Here is a 13,019-nt window from a genome sequence, read left to right as displayed (position 1 = left end):
CCTCCCCTATGGACTGGAGGAGGAGCAGAGCCTCCCCTATGGACTGGAGGAGCAGAACCTCCCCTATAGACTGGAGGAGCAGAGCCTCCCCTATAGACGAGGCGGAGCAGAACCTCCCCTATGGACTTGAGGCGAAGCAGAACCTCCCCTATGGACTGGAGGCAGAGCAGAACCTCCCCTATGGACTGGAGGCAAAGCAGAACCTCCCCTATGGACTGGAGGCGGAGCAGAACCTCCCCTATGGACTGGATTCCTCAATAAAGGACACCATTATAATCACATTAATAATACATTTATTTTAATAAATAAATAAATACATCGTCACACAAGTCACTTTTCTGCCACTAGGAATCCTAAACTTTACACCCGGGATGGTCCCCTCTATGGGACAATGAATAGGGGGGATCAGCCACACTGCTAGAGAAATGGACCAATTATAGTACTGGATGATGTCATAGGGGGGGGGTGGGCTGGTCAGCCCTAGTACATGCCTTATATACATATACCTACAGTCATGGAGAGGTGCTATCTGGGGGGGCGTGGAGGGAATTTTCAGCCCTGTCTGGGGGGACGGGGAGGGGATTTTTAGCGATGTCTGGGGGGACGTTGAAGGGATTTTCAACCCTGTCTGGGGGGATGTTGAAGGGATTTTCAGCCCTGTCTGGGGGGACTTGGAGTGGATTTTCAGCCCTGTCTGGGGGGATGCGGAGGGGAATTCAGTGCTATCTGGGGGGACAAGGAGGGGATTTTCAGCCCTGTCTGGGGGGGGGATATTCAGCCCTGCCTGGGGGGGTGCAGAGGGGATTTCCAGCACTGTCGGGGGGGGGGCGCAGAGGGGATTTTTAGCCCTGCCTGGGGGGGATGCGGAGGGGATTTTTAACCCTGCCTGGGGGGGACGCGGAAGGGGATTTTCAGCCCTGCCTGGGGGGGACGCGGAGGGGGAATTTTCCGCACTGTCTGGGGGGACACGGAGGGGATTCTCCTTACTTCGCTCTGTGCTGAGGGATACACCCAGGTCAGAGTTCAGAGAAGGGGAACAAGTCTGGGACAAGTCTTTAACCAGTAAATTAGGAGTCTCGTCTTCTAGGTGGCGATAATCCTGTGTATTCTCTCAGAACTGGTAGAGATCTTCTAACTCTGGAAGATTCACTCTGATTGGCAGCTGTGAGCAATGCAAAGTTCTGTAGAGATTATATGAAGTATTCTAGGACAAGGATTGAAGATTTCCTACAATCGGAATGTTATAAACCGGCTTTCATGGCTACACCGGGAAGAACTTTCAGACCGCCAGGAAAAAAAATAAAAAAAATGAAACTGATGCCAACCCCCCCAATCTGTACAGGATATACACAATACAGAAGGTATATGAAGCACACAGACATTTGTGATTACATTGTACATGGCACACGAGGCTGATCGCTCAGATTAGATGTTGACATGAAGATGGTGAGGAATTTGACTTGATGCTGAGGACCGATCTGCTCTTGTAGGACTCTGTAGAATTGTATCTGAGGAGGAAGGGAAGGACAACGTTCTACCGACCCCGGCAACACCTGAAACCATCAAGATATCCATCTGTTAGTGTAAACTCTTTACATAGGAGCAAAAAGAAAGCGAGAGTGTGTGTGGTTGTCTGGCTGGTTCTTCGCTGGAGGTAAAGCCTAAGCCCAGGTTTATTAGGACTTTAAAATACTTTTGGCCAAACTGACCCAAACAAACAATTTCCTTCACAGATGTGCCCACTGTCTGCATGGTATAAAGCATCATATACAGCACCAGGGTCCGGCCTCGGCTACATCCAGTATACAGCACCGGGGTCCGGCCTCGGCTACATCCAGTATACAGCGCCGGGATCCGGCCTCTGCTACATCCAGTATACAGCGCCGGGATCCAGCCTCTGCTACATCCAGTATACAGCCCCGGGGTCCAGCCTCTGCTACATCCAGTATGCAGCGCCGGGGTCCGGCCTCGGCTACATCCAGTATGCAGCGCCGGGGTCTCCGGCCTCAGCTATATCCAGTATACAGCGCCGAGGTCCGGCCTTGCCTACATCCAGTATACAGCGCCGGGATCCGGCCTCTGCTACATCCAGTATACAGCGCCGGGGTCCGGCCTCGGCTACATCCAGTATACAGCGCCGGGGTCCGGCCTCAGCTACATCCAGTATGCAGCGCCGGGGTCCGGCCTTGCCTACATCCAGTATACAGCGCCGGGATCCGGCCTCTGTTACATCCAGTATACAGCGCCGGGATCCGGCCTCTGCTACATCCAGTATACAGCGCCGGGGTCCAGCCTCTGCTACGTCCAGTATGCAGCGCCGGGGTCCGGCCTCGGCTACATCCAGTATGCAGCGCCGGGGTCCGGCCTCAGCTATATCCAGTATACAGCGCCGGGGTCCGGCCTTGCCTACATCCAGTATACAGCGCCGGGATCCGGCCTCTGCTACATCCAGTATGCAGCGCCGGGATCCGGCCTCTGCTACATCCAGTATACAGCGCCGGGGTCCAGCCTCTGCTACGTCCAGTATGCAGCGCCGGGGTCCGGCCTCGGCTACATCCAGTATGCAGCGCCGGGGTCCGGCCTCAGCTATATCCAGTATACAGCGCCGGGGTCCGGCCTTGCCTACATCCAGTATACAGCGCCGGGATCCGGCCTCTGCTACATCCAGTATGCAGCGCCGGGGTCCGGCCTCGGCTACATCCAGTATGCAGCGCCGGGGTCCGGCCTTGCCTACATCCAGTATACAGCGCCGGGATCCGGCCTCTGCTACATCCAGTATACAGCGCCGGGATCCGGCCTCTGCTACATCCAGTATACAGCGCCGGGGTCCGGCCTCTGCTACATCCAGTATGCAGCGCCGGGGTCCGGCCTGGGCTACATCCAGTATGCAGCGCCGGGGTCCGGCCTCAGCTATATCCAGTATACAGCGCCGGGGTCCGGCCTTGCCTACATCCAGTATACAGCGCCGGGATCCGGCCTCTGCTACATCCAGTATACAGCGCCGGGGTCCGGCCTCTGCTACATCCAGTATGCAGCGCCGGGGTCCGGCCTGGGCTACATCCAGTATGCAGCGCCGGGGTCCGGCCTCAGCTATATCCAGTATACAGCGCCGGGGTCCGGCCTTGCCTACATCCAGTATACAGCGCCGGGATCCGGCCTCTGCTACATCCAGTATACAGCGCCGGGGTCCGGCCTCAGCTACATCCAGTATACAGTGCCAGGGTCCGGCCTCAGCTACATCCAGTATGCAGCGCCGCGGTCCGACCTCGGCTACATCCAGTATGCAGCGCCGGGGTCCGGCCTTGCCTACATCCAGTATACAGCGCCAGGGTCCGGCCTCGGCTACATCCAGTATACAGCACCAGGGTCCGGCCTCGGCTACATCCAGTATGCAGCGCCGGGGTCCGGCCTCGGCTACATCCAGTATGCAGCTCCGGGGTCCGGCCTCGGCTACATCCAGTATACAGCGCCAGGGTCCAGCCTCGGCTACATCCAATATACAGTGGCGAGGTCCGGCCTCGGCTACATCCAGTATACAGTGCCGGGGTCCGGCCTCGGCTACATCCAGTATACAGCGCCGGGGTCCGGCCTCGGCTACATCCAGTATACAGCGCCGGGGTCCAGCCTCGGCTACATCCAGTATACAGCGCCGGGGTCCGGCCTCGGCTACATCCAGTATACAGTGCCGGGGTCCAGCCTCGGCTACATCCAGTATACAGCGCCGGGGTCCGGCCTCAGCTACATCCAGTATACAGCGCCGGGGTCCGGCCTCAGCTACATCCAGTATGCAGCGCCGCAGTCCGACCTCGGCTACATCCAGTATACAGCGCCGGGATCCGGCCTCTGCTACATCCAGTATACAGCGCCGGGATCCGGCCTCTGCTACATCCAGTATGCAGCGCCGGGATCCGGCCTCTGCTACATCCAGTATACAGCGCCGGGATCCGGCCTCTGCTACATCCAGTATGCAGCGCCGGGGTCCGGCCTCGGCTACATCCAGTATGCAGCGCCGGGGTCCGGCCTCGGCTACATCCAGTATGCAGCGCCGGGGTCCGGCCTTGCCTACATCCAGTATACAGCGCCGGGATCCGGCCTCTGCTACATCCAGTATACAGCGCCGGGATCCGGCCTCTGCTACATCCAGTATACAGCGCCGGGGTCCGGCCTCTGCTACATCCAGTATGCAGCGCCGGGGTCCGGCCTCTGCTACATCCAGTATGCAGCGCCGGGGTCTGGCCTCGGCTACATCCAGTATGCAGCGCCGGGGTCCAGCCTCAGCTATATCCAGTATACAGCGCCAGGGTCCAGCCTTGCCTACATCCAGTATACAGCGCCGGGATCCGGCCTCGGCTACATCCAGTATACAGCGCCGGGGTCCGGCCTCGGCTACATCCAGTATACAGCGCCGGGATCCGGCCTCAGCTACATCCAGTATACAGTGCCAGGGTCCGGCCTCAGCTACATCCAGTATGCAGCGCCGCGGTCCGACCTCGGCTACATCCAGTATGCAGCGCCGGGGTCCGGCCTTGCCTACATCCAGTATACAGCGCCAGGGTCCGGCCTCGGCTACATCCAGTATACAGCACCAGGGTCCGGCCTCGGCTACATCCAGTATGCAGCGCCGGGGTCCGGCCTCGGCTACATCCAGTATGCAGCGCCCGGGTCCGGCCTCGGCTACATCCAATATACAGTGGCGAGGTCCGGCCTCGGCTACATCCAGTATACAGTGCCGGGGTCCGGCCTCGGCTACATCCAGTATACAGCGCCGGGGTCCGGCCTCGGCTACATCCAGTATACAGCGCCGGGGTCCGGCCTCGGCTACATCCAGTATACAGCGCCGGGGTCCGGCCTCGGCTACATCCAGTATACAGCGCCGGGGTCCGGCCTCAGCTACATCCAGTATGCAGCGCCGCGGTCCGACCTCGGCTACATCCAGTATACAGCGGCAAGGTGTGGCAGCACTAGAGGAACTTCCCACCCCACTCCCCGAACAAAGTCAAGAGGGGCTGACTGCTGCTCAGCCATTCACAGGAAGGTTTGAATTTTATCAATGAATTCCGATTGGCTGAGGTGAAGAAGGTGGGTGCATTACTTCACAATCCCCCCCAAACTATTTCCTTCACAGATTTGCCTGCTGTCAGCACTGTATAAAGCAGCATCATTTGCCTCTAGTATACAGCACCAGGGTCTGGCCTCGGCTACATACAGTATACAGCGCCGGCTTCTGGCCTTGGCTACATCCTGTACGCAGCGCCATGATCCAGCACCACCATGGGGACTCCCCGTCCCTCTCCCAGAAAGTAGAGAGGGGCTGATCTCTGCTCAGCCATTCACAGGAAGGCTTGAATTTTATCAATAAATACAAGGCTTCCTCTGATTGGAGAGGTGGATGACATCACAGCCCCCACATCTGAGCATCTACAATCCAATGAGGAGTTGGACTTGGCTCTGTAGCAGGCGGCAGGGTGCAATACATACCATCACTGACTGAAGATCCAACGCTTACTCCCACACAAAGCGTATGTACCAGATGGTGTCATTCTTCAGCTGAGGCCCAAACAATGGATTCACCTGCGATAAGATCGTCACCAGCCAGCTAGGAATACAAAAAGGTGAAAGGTCACCATCGTTACTTTTCACTCCAACCACACAAAGCAAAAACCAATAAAACAAAATAAAAATTAGAACATTAAAGAGAGCATGAGCTCCAACAAAACATTTCCTAAATTCCACACCTCTAAACCCGAACCCTATGTAATAAAAAGTTCCAATCAGTGGCCAATCAGAGACTGCCTTGCATTGGTGTGTGCAGCAAACTGAATTCTGGTTAGTTGCCGCACTCGTGTGTGTGTGTGTGTGGAGGGGGAGGGGGATACTTACAAGAGATAGCAGCAGACGGCGGTGGTCACCAGCATCGTTATGATGACCCTGAGAAGAGAAGAGATCAATAGACTCATTATTGGAAGCCATTCCCAGTCACTGGACCTTCATTTTAACACATTTTCAAAAAATAACCTCAGATAAATATCAATTACATGTAATTTATTGTGGATACCGCCAAATACTCCGCTCTGGGTCACCCCCCCACGCAGCACTTTACGCAGCACAGACAGAAAAGTGCCCACTCCAAACATCACCAGCTGAAGATTATAATGCAAAAGAATAGAAGTGGAGCCGCTCAACGCTCTAAGCCCTTGTACACACGGTCGGACATTCCGACAACAAAATCCGTCGGATTTTGTCCGAAACTGGTGTTGCATACACACGGTCAGACAAAGTTGTCGGAAAATCCGATCGTACTTAACGTGATGACGTTATTTCTTTACGACGGGACTACATTTAGGCTAGTAGCCAATAGCTTTGGTCTAGGAATTTTATCTGAGCATACGTGGTACTTTGTCCGATCGGAATTCTCTACACACAATCGGACAAAGTTATGATCATGTTGTCGGAAAGTTTTATAGCCCAGCTCTAAAACTTTGTCGGTCGGATATTCCGACGGAAACAGTCCGATGGAGCCCACACACGGTCGGATTATCTGACAACGTGGTCCGATCGGACATTTTCCATCGGAATGTCCGACCGTGTGTACAAGGGTTAAAAGATACAGGATAATCGACCTGCTCCACCCAACGCGTTTCAGGTCAACTGGAGCTCAGCCATAGAGTACAGATGGCAGGACGGAAGGGACACATCATATCAGGTGAGGGATCCACACCTGGAGAACCAGCTCCAATCACTTCGACTGATACAATGTTACATTGGGGAAGCCCCCAATAAAAGGATGATAAAATGATGGATGTAGCACCACCAGTATAGATGGTATGATGGGGGCAGTATGTACAGGAGAGGAGTGTGGCGGGTACGATGGGGGCGGTATGTACAGGAGAGGAGTGTGGAGGGTATTAGAGTGGGCAGTATGTACAGGAGAGGAGTGTGGAGGGTATGATGGGGCAGTATGTACAGGAGAGGAGTGTGGGGGGTATGATGAGGGCAGTATGTACTGGAGAGGAGTGTGGGGGTATGATGGGGGAAGTATGTAGAGGAGAGGAGTGTGGAGGGTATGATGGGGGCAGTATGTACAGGAGAGGAGTGCAGAGGGTATTACAGTGGGCAGTATGTACAGGAGAGGAGTGTGGAAGGTATGACAGTGAGCAGTATGTACAGGAAAGAAGTGTGGAGGGTATGACAGTGAGCAGGAGTGCGGGGGATATGATGGGGGCAGTATGTACAGGAGAGGAGTGTAGAGGTTATTACAGTGGGCAGTATGTAGAGGAGAGGAGTGTGGAGGGTATGATGGGGCAGTATGTACAGGAGAGGAGTGTGGGGGGTATGATGAGGGTGGTATGTACAGGAGAGGAGTGTGGGGGTATGATGGGGGAAGTATGTACAGGAGAGGAGTGTGGAGGGTATGATGGGGGTGGTATGTACAGGAGGGGAGGACAGAGGGTATTACAGTGGGCAGTATGTACAGGAGAGGAGTGTGGAAGGTATGACAATGAGCAGTATGTACAGGAGAGGAGTGTGGAAGGTATGACAGTGAGCAGTATGTACAGGAGAGAAGTGTGGAGGGTATGACAGTGAGCAGGAGTGCGGGGGATATGATGGGGGCAGTATGTACAGGAGAGGAGTGTAGAGGCTATTACAGTGGGCAGTATGTAGAGGAGAGGAGTGTGGAAGGTATGACAGTGAGCAGTATGTACAGGAGAGGAGTGTGGAGGGTATGACAGTGAGCAGGAGTGCGGGGGGTATGATGGGGGCAGTATGTACAGGAGAGGAGTGTAGAGGGTATTACAGTGGGCAGTATGTAGAGGAGGGGAGTGTGGAGGGTATGATGGGGCAGTATGTACAGGAGAGGAGTGTGGGGGGTATGATGAGGGCGGTATGTACTGGAGAGGAGTGTGGGGGTATGATGGGAGAAGTATGTAGAGGAGAGGAGTGTGGAGGGTATGATGGGGGCGGTATGTACAGGAGAGGAGTGCAGAGGGTATTACAGTGGGCAGTATGTACAGGAGAGGAGTGTGGAAGGTATGACAGTGAGCAGTATGTACAGGAGAAAAGTGTGGAGGGTATGATAGTGAGCAGGAGTGCGGGGGGTATGATGGGGGCAGTATGTACAGGAAAGGAGTGTAGAGGGTATTACAGAGGGCAGTATGTAGGGGAGAGGAGTGTGGAGGGTATGATGGGGCAGTATGTACAGGAGAGGAGTGTGGGGGTATGATGGGGGCGGTATGCACAGGAGAGGAGTGCAGAGGGTATTACAGTAGGCAGTATGTACAGGAGAGGAGTGTGGAAGGTATGATGGGGCAGTATGTACAGGAAAGGAGTGTCTAAGGTATGATAGTGAGCAGTATGTACAGGAGAAGAGTGCGGGGGTATGATAAGGTGGTATGTACAGGAGAGAAGTGTGGGAGGTATGATGGGGGAAGTATGTACAGGCGAGGAGTGTGGAGGGTATGATTGGTGCAGTATGTACAGGAGAGGAGTGTGGGGGGTATGACAGTGGGCAGTATGTACAGGAGAGGAGTGTGGAGGTTATGATGGGGGCAGTATGTACAGGAGAGGAGTTCGGGGGGTATGTTGGGGGCAGTATGTACAGGAGAGGAGTGCAGAGGGTATTACAGTGGGCAGTATGTACAAGAGAGGAGTGTGGAAAGTATGACAGTGAGCAGTATGTACAGGAGAGGAGTGTGGAGGGTATGATGGGGGCAGTATGTACAGGAGAGGAGTGTGAATGGGACAATTATTGGATTGGTCTCTTTATAATAAGGCCCTTTTATGTGATTGGTTGTTATGGTGGGAAGTTTCACTTTGAAATATTTGGAAGAATTGGGTCTCTCCTTTATATAGGAGGGTGGGGGAAGGGACAGCACAGACGATGATTGTCTCAATGGATGATGAGAATTGTGATGAGGGTAGGATATGGAGGAGGATGATGATGACAAGGGTTGGGAAATGAAGGAGGATGATGGGGGTTGGGATATGGAGGAGGATGATGGGGGTTGGAATATGGAGGAGGATGATGGGGGTTGGGATATGGAGGAGGATGATGGGGGTTGGGATATGGAGGAGGATGATGAGGGTTGGGATTTTGAGGAGGATAATGAGGTTTGGGATATGGAGGAGGATGATGGGGGTTAGGATATGGAGGAGGAGGATGACGATGGGGATTGGGATATGGAGGAGGATGATGAGGGTTGGGATATGGAGGAGGATGATGGGGGTTGGCATATGGAGGAGGATGATGAGGGTTGGGATATGGAGGATGGGGGTTGGGATATGGAGGAGGATGATGAGGGTTGGGATATGGAGGAGGATGATGGGGGTTGGGATATGGGGAAGGAGGACGATGGAGGTTGGATTATGGAGGAGGATGAGGGTTGAGATATGGAGGAGGATGATGGGGGTTGGGATATGGAGGAGGATGATGGGGTTGGGATATGGAGGAGGAGAATGAGGGTTGGCATATGGAGGAGGATGATGGAGGTTGGGATATGGAAGAGGATGATGAGGGTTGGAATATGGAGGAGGATGATGGAGGTTGGGATATGGAGGAGGATGATGGAGGTTGGGATATGGAAGCGAATGATGGGGTTTGGGATATGGAGGAGGATGATGAGGGTTGGGATATGGAGGAGGATGATGGAGGTTGGGATATGGAGGGGGACGATGGGGATTGGGATGTGGAGGGGGATGATGAGGGTTGGGATATGGAGGAGGATGATGGAGGTTGGGATATGGAGGGGGACGATGGGGATTGGGATATGGAGGGGGATGATGGGGGTTGAGATATGGAGGAGGATGTTGGGGGTTGGGATATGGAGGAGGATGAGGGTTGGGATATGGAGGAGGATGATTGGGGTTGGGATATGGAGGAGGATGATGGGGGTTAGGATATGGAGAAGGAGGATGTTGGAGGTTGGGTTATGGAGGAGGATGAGGGTTGGGATATGGAGGAGGATGATGGGGGTTGGGATATGGAGAAGGAGGATGATGGAGGTTGGGTTATGGAGGAGGATTATGAGGGTTGGGATATGGAGGAGGAGGATGGGAGTTGGGATATGGAGGAGGAGGATGGGGGTTTGGATATGGAGGAGGAGGATGGGAGTTGAGATATGGAGGAGGAAGATGAGGGTTGGGATATGGAGGAGGAGGATAGGAGTTGGGATATGGAGGAGGAGGATGGGGGTTTGGATATGGAGGAGGAGGATAGGAGTTGGGATATGGAGGAGGAGGATGGGGGTTGGGATATGGAGGAGGAGGATGGGAGTTGAGATATGGAGGAGGATTATGAGGGTTGGGATATGGAGGAGGAGGATAGGAGTTGGGATATGGAGGAGGAGGATGGGGGTTTGGATATGGAGGAGGAGGATGGGAGTTGAGATATGGAGGAGGAAGATGAGGGTTGGGATATGGAGGAGGATGAGGGTTGGGCTATGGAGGAGGAGGATGGGAGTTTGGATATTGAGGAGGAGGATGGGAGTTGAGATATGGAGGAGGAAGATGAGGGTTGGGATATGGAGAAGGACGATGGAGGTTGGGATATGGAGAAGGAGGATGATGGAGGTTGGGTTATGGAGGAGGATGAGGGTTGGGCTATGGAGGAGGATTATGAGGGTTGGGATATGGAGGAGGAGGATGGGAGTTGGGATATGGAGGAGGAGGATGGGGGTTTGGATATGGAGGAGGAGGATGGGAGTTGGGATATGGAGGAGGAGGATGGGGGTTGGGATATGGAGGAGGATGATGGAGGTTGGGATATGGAAGAGGATGATGAGGGTTGGGATATGGAGGAGGAGGATGGGGTTTGGGATATGGAGGAGGATGATGGAGGTTGGGATATGGAAGAGAATGATGAGGGTTGGGATATGGAGGAGGATGAGGAGGGTTGGGATATGGAAGATGATGGGGGTTGGGATATGGAGGAGGATGATGAGGGTTGGGATATGGAGGAGGAGGATGAGGATGACCCCCCCTGCCCCCCTCCTCTAAACAGAGTGATGAAGATGGTGATGATGAGGGTTGGGATATAGAAGAGGAGGATATGAAGGAGGAGGATGATGATGAGGAGGAGGGTTGGGATATGGAGAAGGATGATTATGAGGATGGTGAAGATGATGATGATGTGGAGGAAGATGATGATATGTAGGAGGTTGATGATGATGAGGAGGAAGATGATGATATGTAGGAGGTTGATGATGAGGAGGAGGGTTGGGATATGGAGAAGGATGATAATGATTAATAGGAGGATGAAGATGATGAGGATGGTGATCATGGGGGTTGGGATATGAAGGAGGATGATGATTATGAGGCGGATGATAATGATGAGGATGATGATGAGGGTTGGGATATAGAGGAGGATGATGAAGATGGTGATGATGATAGTGATGATGATAATGATGAGGATGGTGATGATGAGGGTTGGGATATGGAGGAGGAGGATGATGATGAGGGTTGTGATATGAAGGATGATGATGATGGGGGTTAGGATATGGAGGAGGATGATGATGATGATGGTGATAATGATGAGGGTTGGGATATGAAGGATGATGTTGATGAGGGTTGGGATATGGAGGAGGATGATGGAGGTTGGGATATGAAGGAGATTGATGATGAAGATGATGAGGATGGTGAGGGTTAGGATATGTAGCAGGAGGATGATGATAAAAATGATGGTGATGATGGGGGTTGGGACATGAAGGAGGATGATGATTATGAGGCGGATAATAATGATGAGGGGAGTTGGGATATGGAGGATGATGAAGATGATGAGGATGGTGATGATGGGGGTTGGGATATGAAGGAGGATGATGATTATGAGGCGGATAATAATGATGAGGATGATGATGGGGATTGGGATATGGAGAAGGATGAAGATGGTGATGATGATAGTGATGAGGATGGTGATGATGAGGGTTGGGATATGGAGGAGGAGGAAGAGGATGGTGATGATGAGGGTTAGGATATGGAGGAGGAGGATTATGATAATGAGGATAGTGATAATGATGAGGGTTGGGATATGGAGAATGAAGATGATGAGGATGATGAGGGTTAGGATATGGAGGATGACGAATATGGTGATGAGGATGATGCTGACCCCCTCCCCGGTCGGGCTCTTACCCTCGGTTGGGGCCTTTGGGGACGAACCATGGGGCGGCGATGCCGATGAGGCCCCAGAAGGTGGTGAAGATGATGAAGGGGATGGTGGAGGAGTGAGCCGTCATCCCGGCGGCTGGAGATCAGATCTACAATGTATTCTTCATCCAGCACTGGCCCCGCCTCCCTCCTGCAGCGCTCTCCTTTCTTTGGCTGATGCTCTCTCTCTCTCCCTTTCAGTCTTATTGGTTGAGCTGAGTGTCTGTCAGAGGTGAAGATAACACCAAGCTCCGCCCCATAGAACAAGGAGGGCCATTCTGCAGATGAAAAACGATGGACCGCGGGGCGGAGCGTACAATGGAGGGGGCGGGGTTTGCGGACTCACGGGGGAAAAGGGTGTTTCCAGGGGGGTTAAGGGGCGGGGTCTGCCTCGGGTACCACCGATCCAGAACACACCCCCGGGAGAAGATGGGTATCCCGAGAAAGATGCTTTTCACCTCCTGCTACTACGCATGCGCCAGTTTCAGGCAAAACAAGCCGAGTGCGGAGATGCTGCAGCCGATGACGCGCTTAGTTATAACGATGCTGAGTGGTGGGCGCCCTCATCAGTCATGTGATCAACGGGGCGGCTCCTGATTGGCTCTCACAGTCACACACAGAAATCCATAGCTCCTAACTGTCACTGATTTCAAGGGACTGTCCCTGATTCAGAGCAATGTCCTTCATTTTGGTCTGCTCTATATACAAGTATAGAAAATGCACTTCTTATCTTTCAAGAACTGTTTCCCAGCGCTAAACCTTTCATCTGATTTCTAATGCTGAATTTGTACATTTCAAAAGCCAATAAAAAGGAATAATAGTGATAAAAAAAAGTTTTTTGTAAGTTTAACCCCTTAGGAAGGTTGTCGTCTCTTAAAGGGGTT

General features: G+C 53.3%; 1 protein-coding gene across 1 annotated transcript; it reads right to left on the bottom strand.

Annotated features, from left to right (window-relative positions):
- Positions 1-276: 276 nt before the first annotated feature.
- Positions 277-12,304, bottom strand: ATP6V0E2 (ATPase H+ transporting V0 subunit e2). The gene is made up of 4 exons (XM_077455647.1): positions 12,121-12,304; positions 5,881-5,928; positions 5,479-5,596; positions 277-1,553 (listed from the first exon to the last, which is right to left on the bottom strand). The coding sequence occupies exons 1-3, from the start codon at positions 12,222-12,224 to the stop codon at positions 5,503-5,505; spliced, it is 246 nt and encodes an 81-aa protein (XP_077311773.1). The 5' UTR covers positions 12,225-12,304; the 3' UTR covers positions 277-1,553; positions 5,479-5,502.
- Positions 12,305-13,019: the final 715 nt, after the last annotated feature.

Source organism: Lithobates pipiens, unplaced genomic scaffold (genome assembly GCF_037356315.1).
Source record: "Lithobates pipiens isolate NorthernLeopardFrog02 unplaced genomic scaffold, aLitPip1_a1.2 Scaffold_25, whole genome shotgun sequence".
NCBI lineage: Eukaryota > Metazoa > Chordata > Amphibia > Anura > Ranidae > Lithobates > Lithobates pipiens.
This window is presented reverse-complemented; position numbering and strand designations above follow the sequence as displayed.

Bases quoted from the DNA above. Each gene is read 5' to 3' on its own strand.
- ATP6V0E2 (XM_077455647.1), bottom strand. From the start codon at position 12,224: ATGACGGCTCACTCCTCCACCATCCCCTTCATCATCTTCACCACCTTC. The intron at 5,929-12,120 runs GTAAGAGCCCGA...TTCTCTTCTCAG, and splicing joins CCCAAAGGCCCCAACCGAGG to GGTCATCATAACGATGCTGG. The intron at 5,597-5,880 runs GTAAGTATCCCC...TTGTATTCCTAG, and splicing joins GCCGTCTGCTGCTATCTCTT to CTGGCTGGTGACGATCTTAT.